Source organism: Ctenocephalides felis, unplaced genomic scaffold (genome assembly GCF_003426905.1).
Source record: "Ctenocephalides felis isolate EL2017-DRISC unplaced genomic scaffold, ASM342690v1 CF-g0.4_SCAFFOLD_01492, whole genome shotgun sequence".
In the NCBI taxonomy this organism is placed as follows: domain Eukaryota; kingdom Metazoa; phylum Arthropoda; class Insecta; order Siphonaptera; family Pulicidae; genus Ctenocephalides; species Ctenocephalides felis.
In genome coordinates this window covers 6,741,180-6,757,756 of record NW_020537646.1, presented here as the reverse complement: position 1 = coordinate 6,757,756, position 16,577 = coordinate 6,741,180, and the positions used below count along the sequence as shown (strand labels likewise).

At 29.1% G+C, this 16,577-nt stretch overlaps 6 protein-coding genes across 11 annotated transcripts in view; all 6 read right to left on the bottom strand.

Annotated features, from left to right (window-relative positions):
• Positions 1-290: 290 nt before the first annotated feature.
• LOC113370621 (serine/threonine-protein kinase ULK3-like) lies at positions 291-2,530 on the bottom strand. The gene is made up of 8 exons (XM_026611318.1): positions 2,417-2,530; positions 2,181-2,338; positions 1,845-2,066; positions 1,455-1,674; positions 1,085-1,346; positions 794-1,003; positions 509-693; positions 291-438 (listed from the first exon to the last, which is right to left on the bottom strand). The coding sequence occupies exons 1-8, from the start codon at positions 2,501-2,503 to the stop codon at positions 337-339; spliced, it is 1,446 nt and encodes a 481-aa protein (XP_026467103.1). The 5' UTR covers positions 2,504-2,530; the 3' UTR covers positions 291-336.
• Positions 2,531-2,782: 252 nt separating this feature from the next.
• Positions 2,783-4,771, bottom strand: LOC113370074 (glutathione S-transferase C-terminal domain-containing protein homolog). The gene has a single exon (XM_026610733.1). It carries the CDS (start codon positions 4,745-4,747, stop codon positions 2,981-2,983), a length of 1,767 nt encoding a protein of 588 aa, XP_026466518.1. The 5' UTR covers positions 4,748-4,771; the 3' UTR covers positions 2,783-2,980.
• Positions 4,772-4,800: 29 nt separating this feature from the next.
• LOC113370075 (protein JTB-like) lies at positions 4,801-5,555 on the bottom strand. Its single transcript, XM_026610735.1, has 3 exons — positions 5,335-5,555; positions 5,133-5,266; positions 4,801-5,057 (listed from the first exon to the last, which is right to left on the bottom strand). Exons 1-3 carry the CDS (start codon positions 5,388-5,390, stop codon positions 4,801-4,803), a joined length of 447 nt encoding a protein of 148 aa, XP_026466520.1. The 5' UTR covers positions 5,391-5,555.
• Positions 5,556-5,932: 377 nt separating this feature from the next.
• Positions 5,933-8,458, bottom strand: LOC113370379 (protein I'm not dead yet-like). Its single transcript, XM_026611045.1, has 12 exons — positions 8,430-8,458; positions 8,068-8,182; positions 7,924-8,003; positions 7,666-7,788; positions 7,472-7,591; positions 7,176-7,397; positions 7,004-7,110; positions 6,859-6,945; positions 6,599-6,792; positions 6,402-6,539; positions 6,135-6,321; positions 5,933-6,048 (listed from the first exon to the last, which is right to left on the bottom strand). The coding sequence occupies exons 1-12, from the start codon at positions 8,456-8,458 to the stop codon at positions 5,933-5,935; spliced, it is 1,518 nt and encodes a 505-aa protein (XP_026466830.1).
• Positions 8,459-8,502: 44 nt separating this feature from the next.
• LOC113370378 (protein I'm not dead yet-like) lies at positions 8,503-13,316 on the bottom strand. Its single transcript, XM_026611044.1, has 14 exons — positions 13,308-13,316; positions 13,112-13,228; positions 12,512-12,660; positions 12,102-12,216; positions 11,599-11,678; positions 11,209-11,331; positions 11,023-11,142; positions 10,560-10,784; positions 10,377-10,483; positions 10,210-10,296; positions 9,941-10,134; positions 9,744-9,884; positions 9,495-9,610; positions 8,503-8,578 (listed from the first exon to the last, which is right to left on the bottom strand). Exons 1-14 carry the CDS (start codon positions 13,314-13,316, stop codon positions 8,503-8,505), a joined length of 1,659 nt encoding a protein of 552 aa, XP_026466829.1.
• Positions 13,317-14,303: 987 nt separating this feature from the next.
• Positions 14,304-16,577, bottom strand: part of LOC113370648 — a 69,678-nt gene continuing 67,404 nt past the window's right edge. For all 6 annotated transcript variants that reach the window (XM_026611339.1, XM_026611338.1, XM_026611341.1 and 3 more), the window contains 3 exons: positions 16,312-16,368; positions 15,799-15,852; positions 14,304-15,037 (listed from right to left, as the gene is read on the bottom strand). In XM_026611339.1, coding sequence (XP_026467124.1) covers positions 14,839-15,037; positions 15,799-15,852; positions 16,312-16,368 — 310 coding nt within the window. In that variant the 3' untranslated portion in view covers positions 14,304-14,838. The remainder of the gene's footprint in view (positions 15,038-15,798; positions 15,853-16,311; positions 16,369-16,577) is intronic.

Below are 16,577 nucleotides of genomic sequence, written 5' to 3'. Positions count from 1 at the left end.
CTTCTGTTCCTGTTCGAATTGACTCATAGGTTTGAATTTCCGCGCCAAAAATTATTCATCTGCTACTCTTATGACGATTTATATTATAAACTGCAAGTGATTGCATTTATTTGATTTATATTCAACTATTTAAATGCAAAATAGTGTCTTTAGGATAAAAAAAAATAGTTTTAAAAATTGTATTCCTAAAATTTAACATGTATATAAAATTAACATATTTATATATAATCACATATCTTATAAAAATAAATAAAGCCTTAAAAACAAACAATAGAATATCACTGGTGCCATTTTCATGCATAAGCCCACAAAATAATTATCATTGTGATCACTTCATTACTGCAAGAAGCAATTATCTTTTACAGGATTTGATTCTTTTAAACTGGTTGCTGCTAAAAGTTCTTTCAAATGTTCAGCTGCTTTCATCCATTGCTCTACCTACACATTTATTATTTATATTGTAGATTATCAGTCAATAATATTATTAGTTGATTTAGTAGGTTTTGACCTGGTTATGTAAAAGGATCTTCCGGTCTCCAGCAGGCTCTTTTATAAGAATAGGCATAAGTTGACTTAATGCTCCTTGCAGAGTTTCTAAAGCATTGTTGTAAGAACCCTCAGCAATATATAACTCCCCTGTCCTGCCCTGATCTAGTGCTGAGAGTAAAGTACTGTTTTTGCTGCAAAGCTGACCTAGATTACAAATAATTCATTTTGAAAGAGATTTACTTTTTGATTGAATTCAATGCGTACATTTTATTTGAATGCAACTTTTTACTCAGCAATAACTTACGCAATATTTTAAAATCTTCAGAAGGTGATAGTGCTTTTTGTATGCTTGATATTTTAATCTGTTTCTGATCAGATAGTTCTTTTAATGAAGTAGAAGGTTCAGATAAGTTGGGTTTACTTTTCTTTAAAATATTTTTTAAAAGTTCTGCTCTTTGAATATATTCATGAACATTGTTTCTAATTTTCAGTTTTCTGTCATTATCAGGTTCAGCTGAATTTAATAAAAACAACAAAACTCGAGAATAGCTTCCAATTTAGGTAACTAAATAAATAATTATATAATATGGAATACCTATTAAAAATGGTATCAAATAACTTAAAGCTTCACTATATAAAAACACAGCCTGTTCAATGTCTTGCTGTTTATCTGCTTCAATAGCTTCTTCTACAATTTTTATAGCTTTCCTATAATTCTCTTCAGTAGGCATATGCTTCAAATCCAGAAACTCATGTGCAAAAAATGCTTCATATGTAATTCTTTTACTAGGATCAGATTGCAATAACCTTTTTAACAAATCTTTGCATTCTGGAGAAACTTTAGAATTTGCTGGTAACTGTTCAAAATTTATGAGGAATCAGTTTGAGATAGTATAAAGTTTGACTATAATAAATTTGCAGTTTACTTAAGTGAGTGACCACAAATATTAATTTAATAAACATACATCTATTGGAGTTTGGTTTTTTATTTTTGTAAGAAGCTCTTTTACAGTTTGTGAAGAGTAAGGAGCTTTACCAAATAGGCATTCATAAAGAACAACTCCGACGGACCACAAATCTGCCTTTGCATCATATCTGCCTTTAAGTATAACTTCAGGAGCCATATATAGAGGTGAACCTCTCACTGATGTCATTTCTTTATCAGGTAATGTGTGCACTGCAAAACTGTATCATGAATTAACTGCTTAATATTATAACTCAAATTATAAATTAATATCTTAAAAACTTATTGAAGAATGTAAATCAAGATGTTCCTCACAAAAGCAAGTTACATAAATAAGAATGTTTACAATACATAAATAAAATATTTATAATTTTATTTTCCATAATCTCACCCAAAGTCAGCCACTTTTAATGTCAAATTGGGATTATTAGTAAGAAGCAAATTTTGGGGCTTCAAATCCAAATGACAAATATTATGTTCCTGCATATATTTTAAAGCTAATGCCAATTGTTGTAGAAATATTTTGCAATATAGTTCAGGTAAACAAGTTTGCTTTTTAATATAAGATGATAAATCACCAGCTGTACAATATTCCATAATTATAAAAATATGTCTGAAAAGATTATAAGACAAATTATAAAAGATGACCGATAATTTAAATTTGTACAGAAATTTTAGAAGGTTTATTACATAGTAATAAAAATTACATTTATTATTTATGACTTACTTTTCATCCCAAAGAAAGTCTATCATTTCTACAATATGTTCATGTTTTAATGTTTTGAGAAGTTTTATTTCTGATATGATATTATCCACAGCAGATCCAGAAAGATTACCTTTCAAGATGCATTTAATAGCTACTGGTTTCTTTACTTTTTCTTTACCCTTTTAATTAGATATTAGATTTGGTAAATTTAAGTGCATAGCATAACATTTTTTTGTTATTATTATTGTTATACATACTTGTTTAAATCCTTTATATACGTTTGAGTAACTACCACTTCCAATTTTATTCACAATGTCATATCCAGGAACAATAGGATTTGACATAGTTAATAATTTTATATATTTCGTTGCCGTTAGGAACCATTTATTAAGATCAACTATCAACAAATATGATCATCTGTCAAACGCATGCTGATAGACATTCGTGAAGACAACTTAGACATGATGGCAGCACGAATTTAAATGAAGGAGTTGATTTTAAATGTGAGTAAATAATACATTTACAGAAATCTGGTATTTACTAGTTATTAACGCATTATTTTCGCGTCTGCTCTAGAATATACTAGCTATACCAAAATATAAACAATTTTCATCTATGTTCTGTATTTCAATATAACATTTTAGAATTTTCAAAATACATACAAACAATTTTATAAAATCCAAATATTTTAAAAATTTATGTCCTGTTACTAAAAATATTTTCTGCTACATATTAAATTTAGTATGTTATTCCAGAAACTATCATTCCTCTTTTTTCAAATTATTGGCACTGTGCAAGCTTGAATATCACATTATAGCCAATTACTCCAACATTTGCTTTAAGCCAATCAGTAAATTATTTTTTGGTGTACAAGTAGGTGGATCAAGTTTCTGAAGAATAACACTGTATCCGAACTCCTGAGCATATAATATTCTATCTTTATCTATAAAATCCATGCATATTTCACCTTGTGCAGTTTTAGCATTCTCAGCATCATGAGTTTGATCTGCGCCATGACCTAAAATTAAATACTCATGTAGTTTAAGATGCTCTTTGTAAACCTTACTTCTTGGATATTCTAAATGATGACATTGGTGAACACTTCCATAACAACAAGGGCAACATATAAATTTGGCCTCTCTTTCTATGCAATGTTGCATTACTAAATCTGTAGCAACTCCACATGCATGTAAGGAGACTCCTATTTGGAATTCTCCTTTAAAGAAGTCTAAATTGCACTGAAGAAATGAAACATTATTCAAACCAAGTTTAGATACTCTTGACTTTGCTCTGTTCATAGACTCTTCTTTATTTTCTAAAAGAGAGATATGACATTGAGGCAGCATGAAGGCTATTATTATACCTAAATGACCACTTCCACTACAAAAATCAATAATATGATCACCAGGCTTGGCAATTTCAATAGCCGCTTTTGCAAGGTTTTCTAGCTGCTGAAATTTACGCACTCGTCTCTTTTCTGGCAGATGTCCACCCTCAGGAAGTGCATCGAATGGAAGAGAATTCCAATCCAAGTTCTTTGTATAAAAAGATCCTTTTACAGATTTTTTAATATCTAATGGTACGTTTGCAAGGAGTTTTAATACATTATCTATATCATTCTGTTTAGTATAATTTTTATTTCTACATTTGTAGTGCTTTGGATTACTTTTATATAAACTGTACCCTTCAACAGAAGGAAGAAGAGTTGCATTGGGTTCACATGGATTTTGTGGAATATGCAGAAATTTTATAGATTTCATCAAAGATCCATCATTCTCCAATGAAATTTGTTTATACCAATTAATAATCAGAGGCATTTTTTCAGACAATATTTGCAAACTTACATAGTGGAATAGAATATAAAAACATGGGAATATGATTACATCCGAAAGAGTCATTTCTATTCCCTCTGCATACTTATAAGTTAATGGAAATTGATCAACTTTTGCGTTTGAGCCACTCGTCAGATTCCTTGGAACTGTTTCTGATGTAATTTTTTTGTCCTTCAATAAATCTTGGGCAACCTTATATATATTATGAAGCCTTACAGGTTGCCCTAAATGATGCTCAAATCTAGCTATATCTTTTGGAATTGAAAACAATCCATTGTTAAAATTACAACCAATTGATTGAATTACTGATTTTAATGCACTTATCATATCAATTTCACAAAATTTAGTCCACATGGATGCTTCATTAGGAGACATAAGACATGCATTTTTGAATCCCAACAATTTTGCTATATTTTCTTGTTCACATGTTTGTTGTGACAACATAACTATTTTTCTGCACACACTACATAAACCAGCCACAACAGCACTTGAACCAATCAAAATTATTGGCAAGGCACATGATTTAACAATTGGTTCTAAATTAGTTTCATTAAGCCAATTAAAATTAAATTGTAGTAAGTCTATTCCAAAACTTAGAGTTGGGGCAGTGCTATAGGACTTGGCAAAATATAACAATATCTTGGAATTGCAATATTTGTAAGTGAGCAGTGTAATCACTGATTCCAAAGTGACATGATAGCTAAAACACTCATGTTCCTGTTGTTGAACAAAAACTTGAATATAAAGTTTGGCCATTGTTAAAAAAATATATTTTTATTACAAAATATATTTTCAACCAAATATTTAAATTAAACACTTTGTGCTAATTGTCTTTGAACCCTCTGTAATGCTCTTCGATCTAAAGTATGCCGCCTTGAACTTGAAATTAAACAAGTTATAAATGCAGAAACGAACATCAAAGCTTCAAATGCCCAGAAATTCCTTTCGTCCAGCCAAGCTACTCTATCGCAACTTCTAGTAACAGTTTCACCACTTGCACAGCGAAGGAGTTCTTTATTATGAGTGTGAATGCAAACTCCTATAGATCTACTCTTTATTTCCAATTCTATAAACAAGAAGTATAGCCCTAATTATTTTCTGCGCTATAAATTATGGAATTACAGTTTTAATCTACGCGTACCTGTGCATGGATGGCAGTCTTGTATAACTTCATAATCCTCTTTTAACCAGCATGTAGAATTATTTTCTATTGGAAATTGTTTAGTTCGTGGTGGTGTCCATCGAGATTCCACAATTAGGACAACTATTGTCAATCTATTATAAGAAAAATTACATATGTCATAATGTGTGTATGTAATTACATAATAATTAATAGTACGTACACGGCTAAAGATGTTATGCCCAATAACATATGCCTTTTAGGGCATGATTCTATCATCTTTATTTATGAATATTTTTTCCAAATGTTCACTCAAAATACATAGAATCTGTTGCTTTATCAATTATATATTGGAATTTGTGGCACATGCTGATTTCTGACATTTAATTTCTTAATTATCGTTCATACAGTTAACAGGTTATTTTCACGCAACTGAATCTAAATTATTTCGTATTGCTCACTTCTTTGACATATGTCTTTATCATAATTATAATCACACAGTAGTACCAATTGCTTATATTGACGAGTTCATTGATCATATAATTACCTGGATCGTTAATCCTAGACAATATAATAATCCTTAATACGCTTGTTTTTTCGTTCGTTTGATGTACATTTATATATATTATATAATAAATTATGTTTTGTAATTTATTTATTATTATTGATATATTAACATCCGCTTTTAAATAAAATCTGCTAATCAGTAATCGTCACTTTATTAAAATTAATTTTTATATACTTTAACTAATACACGTAATATATTTTTACGATAGAAGAATGTTTTCTATAATTGATAAGATTTATAAAAGTACAAGTTTCTAACTCAAAGAAGTTTCAAAACTTAGATTGTCGCCCCAGTTTAATGCATAAAGACTATAATCTGTTTCGTTGTAAATAATATCATTTATGGTAAAGGCTTCCCCTCGAAGTCCACCTGAAAATATAGTTAATTTCATCTATATGTAAATTCTTCTTAAACATCCACCACATAATAAATACTACTATAATTAACTATATTACCTGAATGTCTCGACTGTACAATTAAATTTCGCACAAACAGAAGAAAAGCTTCCACATTTTCTGCGTCTTTAATTTCTGCCCACCGGGGAAAAGAAAGTAAATCTTTGTAGATCAATGATGAGTAAAATAGAAACATTGTCCAAGTGATGAAAAGTGTTATAAAACTTGTCCACAGACCACCCTTAAGCTGGTAAAATGTTATGAATACATAAGTTCATTAGTTGTACTATCAACAAATTATATATCTTTAAAAATTTCTATTATTACCATTTGTCTAGGTTTGATATGATAAGTGGTTCTTAGGATGGTATTTGGCGGTGTTCCGACTGGCATCAAGAAACAATATGAAGCTACAATAGTAGCCGGCAACATAAAATACAAAGGATTAACTTGCAAATTCTGGCTCTGAAATAAAAATACTAAAATAATTGTTCTCAATAAAATGTTAATAAAAAATCTATTACCATCGTGTTTAAAATAGGCAGTGTGATGCTCGCCACAGCTACGTTTGAGATAAATTCGGTTAATATTTTAATAAAAATTAATACAAGTAATAATAAAAGTGCTAATGGCACAGCAGCTAAATGCTTCAACTTTTCTGCTAAGTAATCGTTCATTCCTGATACTAAACTGCCTTGGGCCAAAGCATAGCTGCTACCTAATAAATGATACATATTATAAACAAATACAATATGGTAATCATCAGATTTCTATTCAAAGTAACCTAATAGTAGAATAAAACCCCATGGCATTCTTCCAGCCAAAAACTTCCAAGTAACAAGTGGATCTTCAGAACCCTCAGGCAAAGTTTCTAGAATTACATTAATTTTTCAGTAATATTATTCAATGCTAAAGATTCAATAGTATACTTGGTCTTTTCTTGAAAAAGTTCAGCACATCCAAAGTCTTCGGAATGAAAAACATTATTACAAACAGCAACATGACTGCTGCAGAATCCCTTATATATAATGCCTGTCTGATACAAAAAGTCTTGTAAAATAAATTGACATTGTTAATAGATTGTAATTTTTATATACTTACTCTCTTTGATTCAAATGTCTGTTGAACAACCTCACATATCCAGGCATAAAGTCTGGATGCCTTATAAAGAAAAGTAAAATCATCAGCAAAAAAAAGCTTATTATCATACATTCGTGCCAAGTTATGGGTCCCAGATCCGCATATTTCCGTTTAATTACTTGTTTTATTGAGTTTCTTGTTTCCTCATCAATATGGATAGCTTTAGCAGCATCACTGTTTTTTCTGGAAAATTTAAAAGATTATAATCATAGGAAGAGTCATGAAGCACATAATTCACCTAATACACAATTACATACCTCCATAAGCCAAAAAATATAAACTGCAATCCCAATTCCATCAAAACAGCATTGATTATCATAGGCGGCAGGAATAGTATCATCCAGTACACAAAGCTTACATCGCTATCAGGATATAATCTATTTCGGAAATAAATTACAGATTTATTTATCTTGTATCTTATATCTTATACATTTATTATTAATATACTTACGTTTCGTATGCACCCTTCAACATCATATTAGTGCCTGTGCCAATTATTGTGGACGTACCACCAACTGTAGAGGAAAAGGCAATGACCAAAAAATAACTCACAGTCAATTTTGTTGGTATCGGACTGAAAATACAAACATTATTATTTAAAATACTACTGCTATATATTAGATATCATTATGCTAACTATAAAAATTACAGTTATAAAAAGTAAGTACAATCAGGCAATTATTGATATATTTTATAAAAAAAGACATACTCATCAGGAAGATCCTGCTTTCCGAGATTGGCATCTGGCCCTGTAGCAATTCTATTTATATAAACCTTGCTTACACCTTGCTGTTATTGTAAATAAAGTTAATCTAGTTGTATTTTATATGCAATAAATCAAAAATAAACTTACATTTTCCAGTTCGACAAGAATTGCCATAACTATTGGGCACATCAAGGCAGTGGTAGCAGTGTTTGTTATCCACATTGAGATGAAAGTTGTTACTGCTGCAAAACTTGCATGCAATCTAAATAAAAATAGTAAAATATTATTAACAATAATAGAAACAACTAGAGAAAATATTTCAAACTGTTCCCGTGGAAATGAAAATATGGATTAAAGATCAGTAGAACCAGAATTAGGAAATTAGGAAATTAGGAAATTTATTCAGGATGCCCACTGAATCTTTATCAAAAGCCTGATATAATATACTTATTATTGATTACGGCCTATGACAAAATAGATAAATAACTATTAATTAGTATCAATTATACTTTGGATGACTACATCCTACTCGAGACATGATGGCGTAAGCAACTCTTTTGTGCAAATTGCAATATTCTATTGCTATTGCCATAAGCATTGTTCCCAAACATAAAGCCACAGCATCTGTAAAGTACCATCTGCAAGTTTCAGAAGAACTCTGAAAATAAAAATATTATTCAGTGAAATCATATCTATATGAAAACAGTTGATAATTTTAATAATCTACCATTACTCCTAACAGAGGAAAAAAGAATATAGGCATTAATGAAGTAACTGGTAATGGAATTCCTTCTGTTATCCAACATGTGGCCATTACGCACAGCACATATAAACAATTGAATTTCTGAAAAAACATTGAAATTTGGGTAATTTTAAATTACATCAGCAATACTTAATAATATTAACATCAAACAAATTATTGTTTTTCTACCGGTTCAAAATTGTTGCAGATCATAATCGGCATAAATATGATTGGGCATATTGTAACAATTATTGTTGCCCAATATGTGTAAAAGAAGTACGTTATTCTAACTCCAAAAGGATATCTGAAATTTAAATATTAATTAAATATAAATTTAGTGCGATATGTATTTATTTAATTATACTTACGGATTTCCTTGGTCAGCCGTATCCTCCATTATATAATTTTTTTATATAAAAATTGTCAGATAAATTTTACGTCAGTATGAACTTTGTTTTAAGTATGCATTTTGACAAATCATTAAGCGCAATTGTTTGGAATTATAATAAATTTTAAATTAATTAATAAAAATTGACATTTTCATTTATTATTTATTATCGCATAATAAAATTTAAAAAATCTGCTTAAAACTATGCGATTATAGTTATCATCCAAATTATAGTTGCAATATGCAATAAAAATCCATTCACAATTCATGTTATTATATTCTTTAATTCCACAATCGCTAATCAATATAAATGTTAACAACAGTAACTAATGTCTATTGACAAAATTAGTGTAGTCAAAGAGAAAACGTCGGATGATAAAAGTATATTCTTGCAGCATGACTCAATAGTTTTGAAAGAAATTTCATGGATTGAAAGATTCTCACTGTTTCGCCCAGCTTGGGAATGTATTCAATTCAGGGTATACTAATTTTCCGTATGAGATGAAAAGTAACCAATTTACAAACAAATTCACAAAACTAGGCCACAAGCTACCGATCATCTGAAAAATTTAATGATAAACATGTTAACAAATATAAATGAAATATTACATAGTCCTTAATTGTTATTTTTTTAATTATAGTGATACGTTTCAATAACAGCTCATTGTATAAAGTAATAATTGAAAAAATTACCATTCTTGGTGTAGGTACAAAAGCATATTCCCTGATAATCGCATTAGCTGGTGTGCCTACTGGCAACGCAAAAGCGTGTGAACTTGCTATAGTTGCCGGCATCATCAAATTCATAGGATGAATCTTTAGCGTTTTACTACTCTAAAAAAATAAAACCCATAAATATGAGATAAATTCATCATCATTACAATCATTACCATAGCTGCTAGAATAGGCAATGTGAGGCTAGCCACAGCGATATTCGTTATGAACTCGGTTAGAAATTTGACAAAAATCATGACGACTAATATCAAAAGGATTGGATTCAAACCAGAAAAGTAATTTAGTTTTCCACCAATGTAATCATTCATGCCAGAATCCTTTCCTGCTTTTGCTAACACAAACCCGCTTCCTGAAGAATAAATTTTAAATTCAAAATATGATTGTACACATAGTTTGTACAAATGTTATAATATGCTAAAATTACCAAGCAAGAAAACAAATCCCCATGGTAATTTATTATTTATATATTTCCAGGTAATAGCAGCCTGGCCAGTTTTATCCGGTATGTAGTCTAAAAAATAATTTAATCAATTTCAGCAGTAGCAGTATATTATTCTAGTCAGTGACTTTTGAAAGCTATTGATTTCTTACCAGGCTTTCTTCGACAAAAATTAAAGCAATCACATTTTTTTGGCAGAATAAACATCAAGATAATTAACAATACGACAGCTGCAGCATCTTTCAGATATTTCTTCTGCCTAAAAATATCAAAATAAAACAAAATCAACTAGTTAGATTATGTAAAATTTAACATATTCAGTTTTATAAACTTACTGATCTGCTGGTATATTCTTATTAACAAACAGCACACTGAATCCTGGCATAAATCCAGGACTTCTGAAGAAGAAAAGTAGAACCATTAAAATAAACAGAATTAGAATTGTAATTTCGTGGCAAGTCATTGGGCCAAGTTCCTTGTATTTTGCGTTTATAACCTCTTGTATGGACTGCTGTGCCTCGGGTGAAATGGTTGCAACCTTTGCGTCTTTGCTTTTAGGCCTGAAATAAAAAACTCTCATAAATATCATAAAATATCGAATGTATTTATTCCTCCATTGATTAATGATCTTATTTTAAAACGGTTCAAAAGAAACAAATTGTAGTAAAAAAAGTTTTTATGAATAGACTTGTTTTTTAATAAGCATACGTGCTTGCACGTAAGTAGATGTCCAATTGAAATTTCATTACATAAAATCAATTAAAGTAGCTTTGTTAGCTAAACCTATGAAATAATTACCTGAACAATCCCAAATATTGTATTTGCATTCCCAATTCTACGAATATTATTGTTATTACCATCGGTGGTAGCCACACAATCAACCATAGAGGAAAACTTAGTTCCACACCGCTATATATGCTAAAATTTGAAAAAATATCGATAAGCATAAAACTTTTTTAATATTTAAGATAAAACATAACTTACTTTTCGAAAATACCCTTGAGGGTCATATTTGTCCCGGTGCCAATCAAGGTTCCTGTACCTCCAATAGTAGATGCATAGGCCAACGTCAAATAATATGCTACAGTCAATTTCGTGGGCACAGGACTAAAATAAAAATAAACGTTTATCTAAAAATATTAAAACTAAAAATACTGGGATATACTAAGATACTGTAATTAAAACAATTACATATATTATAGATCTGTTTGAAAGATTTCAATTGCAAATCGCGTTGATTAATTTTTAGTGAACATAATATATCAATTTTTATCGATTAAGTACATGTACCTGAAAGTTCATGCAACTCGACTTAAGGCAAAATGCCACTTATAACTACTTTTTTATAAGTTTATGAAAAACATATTCTCTTACTCATCAATTAATTTCTGGTCATTGATATTTGCATTGGGACCAACGGAAATTCTGTTTTCGTATACAGTTGATAAGCCTTGCTGCGAACAAATTGAAATATTGATATTAATGAGAATAAATTGATTACATATATAACAATAATATTAATTATGTTCAATGTATTTAAAAATATATAAATACAAAGTTTTTCCTTTTGACATAGTTCAATTTCATGTCATAATGATTCTAGAAGTATGAGAGCAAAACTTTCCACAATAGTTTAGTAAAATAGTGGTTAATTAGCGTTGATTTATTTGCACACATGACATTATATATACGTTTTTAATTTATAAATATAATTCATTCAAATGAACATGTGTTCTTGTTTCCGTTACAGTGAACATATTTGTATGTATTATACTTGATGGTACTATCAACAATTAAGTAAGAATAAGTATAAAACCACAAGTTCTATTGCCTATTTATTTGAAACAAAACTAATTTATTAGCATAAAATAACTTACATTTTCCAATTCTGTCAAAATTGCCATCACTATTGGGCACATCATGGCCGTTGCAGCCATATTTGTTAACCACAACGATACAAACGAAGTGAGCGCTGCAAAACCTGCATGCAACCTAAAAATAATAATAGATTTATTAATAAATAATAAAGAAATAATTAAAATAATTATTTGAAATAATGTGTAATATTCATCATATTAGTATAATTATATATTATTGTATATAATCTATAGTTTCCATTGCAATTATATGACAATAATTTCTAGATTTTTATATGTTCAAAATGGCGTTTGACATCTTTCGACAACATTTATAAATTGTTAATAAATCTAGTTAATTTATATTGTGATTTTTTATTTATTCATTTAATTCCGTAAATAAATTTAGTTGTATTATTAAAGTTACTTACTTATAATGACTGCAACCAATGCTTTTAAGGATCAGAAGAGCAAGTCTATTGTGCAAATTGCAATATTCTATTGCTATAGTAAACACCAAGCTTCCTATACACATTATATTTGTGTCTGTCAAATATTCCATACATGCACTCCTGGTATCCTATTAAATGAAATGAATACTCAATAATTTTCTATGTGTTGCACAATTTACATTCCTTCAAAATTAATGAAGTACAAGCAAGTTATGATTATATCAAGGATACCTCAGCGCAGTAGAAGTGAAACTTCGATTTGTGGTAGCGAAAATAATAATGTGTTTAAATTTATTTTTAATGTACTCACATTATTTTGTCTTAAAGAGTCTTAACGGCAAATATGTTTGCAAATTGTGTAATGAGTTGAGAAAATGAAATAAATTCTTCAGGTTCAAAACAAGAGGTGGATTAGCGTCCTTTGACATTTGACGATAAGTTTCAGTTGAACGTTTAACGCAATCTTGTTTCATATCACATTAGTAATTATTTTCCTCAAAAATTACTAGCTCACTCAATGCGATGATAAACTATGGTGTGCTCAACTTAATTAATATACAAAATATTATATTTTCTCACCAAAACTCCTAATAATGGAAAAAGTGGAATTGGTATAAGCGCCGTTACGTTGATCGGAATCACTTCCGTAGTCCAATAAACCGCCATGAGAATAACCACGTACATGCAATTGAACTTCTACAAGAACAAACATTATGGATACCAACAGGACAAAATAAAAACCGCAAAATTTGAATAGCTAAAAACTTTGACGTACCGGATCCATCTTATTCATAAATATTAAAGGTGATAATATAATTGGAACAATTATTATGATGAATGTCTTGTAATAAATTTTCATATATGTAGCGAATCTTTTCCCGCCAGACATCTCGGCGTTGCTGCAAGTTTGGAAGAATTAAATAACCATTGAAAATATGAATATGACTTCTATAAAACTCATTTTTACCCGGGATCTCTACGTCCCTCTTCCATATTGATCTATGTGAAATATAGTAATTAAATCAACTTACAAACTTATATGTTAAAGATTTGAAAACGAATTTGAAGTATACATGAATCATTTGTTTCAATCAAACTTGTCAAGTTGAATCATACTTGAAATAAATAAAACAATAAATAAAATCTAGCAATCTTGCATATAAACTTGAAAAAAGAATTATACAAGTTCTTTATCCTCAGGTATGAAACTCACAACTTTTATTTATTAATCAATTTATCAATAAATTACGTAAGCATATCAGCAAATTTTTTATCCATTAGGATTATATATTAAACAATTAATAAAAATCATCATATTTTTATTAAGCAAAATGTTTAATTTCTATAATTAGTTGTTTTAATACAATATTAGATAATTTACAAGTATACAATAATATTAGATTACATAAATAAAGCAATAATACTCACAAAATTTACAAAATTTATAGTCATCACCAACAGAATTAGCAATGAATTCAATTCTCGCCAAAATAATAGAAAACTGGCGACATTCTATTGTTTTGGCAGAATTCGTTTTATAAAGTTACAATTTATACAATATAATTCGAATGCAAATTAAAATAATGACTGCTGATAAAATATTAGTAAATATACTAAAATAATAAATATATCTATTAATATATTATTTGAATCATATAATATATCTATATAACGTTAATAAATCAATAAATTAGTTGGTGTAACCTAGATGACAAAATATATATTCATCATGAACTAAACTTGCAAAAGCATGTAGAACACGATCTTGTTTTTGTATAATTAAAATAAGTAAACGGTCATGTGGGACAAATAAAAACTTAACATATTCTAGCAAAATCAATATTAACTGGCAAGAATTAACTTCTTCAAAACAAAAACAAAATTTGTTATAATTCTATTAATCATATACTCTTAAAATAAACAGATCATTTGCTGCAATATTAAATGTCATTCATAAATAAGCTTCAGACAATAAACAAATGGTCCCTTTCGTCTTTTTTTAAATTAAATTTAGACATTACTCCTTATGACAGTACGAAGTTTAAGTAGCGCTTAAAAATAATATGACAATATAAATTATATTATTAAAAACATAAAATTAATTTTGCTATGTATCAATCGATACATAAAATATCAGTTTGACTGCATAATAATAATACACAAATAAGTTAAAAAATACTGACTTATTATTAATTGCAATTTTTTTCGATTTTCAAGTTTAGAGATAAAGCTTTGAATTCAAGTCAGCTTTTCAAGCTGTGTTTATATTTACTTATAAGGCTAGAGCGAATGTATGGTTGACTAATCTATCTGAAGGGGGCTCTCTGATCCATTGGAATGGGTCTCCTGCGGCCGTTCGTGGTTCCGGAGGATGGCGTCTGACCGGAACTCCTGGTTGTCGTGACGGTCGTTTCGAAAAGGGAAACATTGCGCTGGCTGCCCCCTGGGGTCGTTTCGCCCCTTCTGAGGGACGAAGTTGGTGTTGTGCTTCCGCTGGCGTTACGTCTGTTTAATAAAAATATAGAGAAATATTAAATTTGAGAAAATCTAGAATAATTTTGGCACACGAAGACAAAACACTTGATGATGGGGACAACAGTCCAACAAAATATGAAGTCGAATGTAAAAAATCACTGGATCAATCATTTTTGGGTATACCACATATAGCCCTATATGACAAGGGAACTTTTCTTTGAAATGAATATATGCATTTATTTGCAAATATTTAATCTTTGTAAATGAAATGAAGCAATAAATAATAATAGGCAAGCTATGTATGAACACAAAAACTAAGCACATGTGTTTGAACATATAACTAACACACAAACACGCTGAATTATCTTTATAATTATTTTAGAAAATATTTTATTTATATCTGTATTAAAAATATTAAATATATAAGTAACTATACTAAGGATGTATACAGAAAAGATAATTAATTAATGAGTCCCAGAAGCAGAACTAATATTTTCAAAGTTGTATTCATACTACAAGTAACTATTGGTGTCTTGTTAATAATATGTCTTAAATATATCTTTATATATATAAGTCTGAACATTGAACAAAGAATATGAACTCGTAGAAAAGTTGTTTTGTAAATATATCACCCTGACACCAAAGAAAACTTCTAACACCATTCAAAGAAATATGCAAGTTATTATATAAGTATATAAAAGTGAACATGAAAATGTTATATTGATAGCAAAACAAATTTTTGAAAACAATCACAAAAACGAAAAACACGAACACATATAACAGTTCGTTACCCCGGAGGATCAGACGTGCTATGATGTCGTACTGGAACAGGAATCCTAGATTGGCTGCATGCGAAAATAGAAAGTTATTAGAAAAATTAGTATCAGTGCAGAAAGAAACAATAGAGATTAATGCATAAAAATTAAAGTATATCATACATTTGTGCTATATTTTAACAATAATGTTAGTAAGACTACTGAAAGAAATAAAGATATAACAGCTGATCTTCAAAAGATTTTTAAAAAACCCATGAAAAAAATAATTTAAATTTAATATATTCAAATAATAAATGTTTTCTAAATGAGTGTATCAATAATTAACTTAACTTGCTGAAAAATGTGGTGAATACATCCTAATTGGTATTAAATAAACTTTGAGAATTTCGAATTGACATAATCTACTAAACCTTTACTGACAATGAGTAGAAATATAATCAAGTAAAGTACCAGTTAACCAAAGAATATAAAGTATAATAATATATTACAGATGTAAAAATAATTATAATTGCATATATTATTATTTACCTGTTCATGGAAGCTGTTAACGTCGGTATACTTGAAGCACGACTCATTCCACCAGATCTGTTATTGTAGTCATGAATGGTTAAAAGTTGTTAATTGAATGGTATATTTTTAAGATTATCAAACAAAATGACATAAAATGATTCTGTTAAAAGAGAAACACCACTGTGAATTTTGAAATAAATATTTTTAAAATCCACCTCAAATGTTATAGTGGTGTTACCTCTTAACGGTGCTTTAAGCAGTTAAAAGATTTAAGTAATTGAATT

Bases quoted from the DNA above. Each gene is read 5' to 3' on its own strand.
- LOC113370621 (XM_026611318.1), bottom strand. From the start codon at position 2,503: ATGTCAAATCCTATTGTTCCTGGATATGACATTGTGAATAAAATTGGA. The intron at 1,004-1,084 runs GTATTCCATATT...TATTAAATTCAG, and splicing joins TTTGATACCATTTTTAATAG to CTGAACCTGATAATGACAGA. The intron at 694-793 runs GTAAGTTATTGC...TTTGTAATCTAG, and splicing joins TGAAGATTTTAAAATATTGC to GTCAGCTTTGCAGCAAAAAC.
- LOC113370074 (XM_026610733.1), bottom strand. From the start codon at position 4,747: ATGGCCAAACTTTATATTCAAGTTTTTGTTCAACAACAGGAACATGAG.
- LOC113370075 (XM_026610735.1), bottom strand. From the start codon at position 5,390: ATGATAGAATCATGCCCTAAAAGGCATATGTTATTGGGCATAACATCT. The intron at 5,267-5,334 runs GTACGTACTATT...TTCTTATAATAG, and splicing joins GGCATAACATCTTTAGCCGT to ATTGACAATAGTTGTCCTAA. The intron at 5,058-5,132 runs GTACGCGTAGAT...TCTTGTTTATAG, and splicing joins AGACTGCCATCCATGCACAG to AATTGGAAATAAAGAGTAGA.
- LOC113370379 (XM_026611045.1), bottom strand. From the start codon at position 8,458: ATGTCTCGAGTAGGATGTAGTCATCCAAA. The intron at 7,398-7,471 runs GTATGTAATTGT...TAAATTTTCCAG, and splicing joins ATATTTTTTGGCTTATGGAG to AAAAAACAGTGATGCTGCTA. The intron at 6,946-7,003 runs GTATACTATTGA...ATGTAATTCTAG, and splicing joins CTTTTTCAAGAAAAGACCAA to AAACTTTGCCTGAGGGTTCT.
- LOC113370378 (XM_026611044.1), bottom strand. The intron at 10,785-11,022 runs GTAATTATTTCA...TTTTTATTTCAG, and splicing joins CAATATTTGGGATTGTTCAG to GCCTAAAAGCAAAGACGCAA. The intron at 9,611-9,743 runs GTAATTTTTTCA...TAAATTTTTCAG, and splicing joins TTGTACCTACACCAAGAATG to ATGATCGGTAGCTTGTGGCC.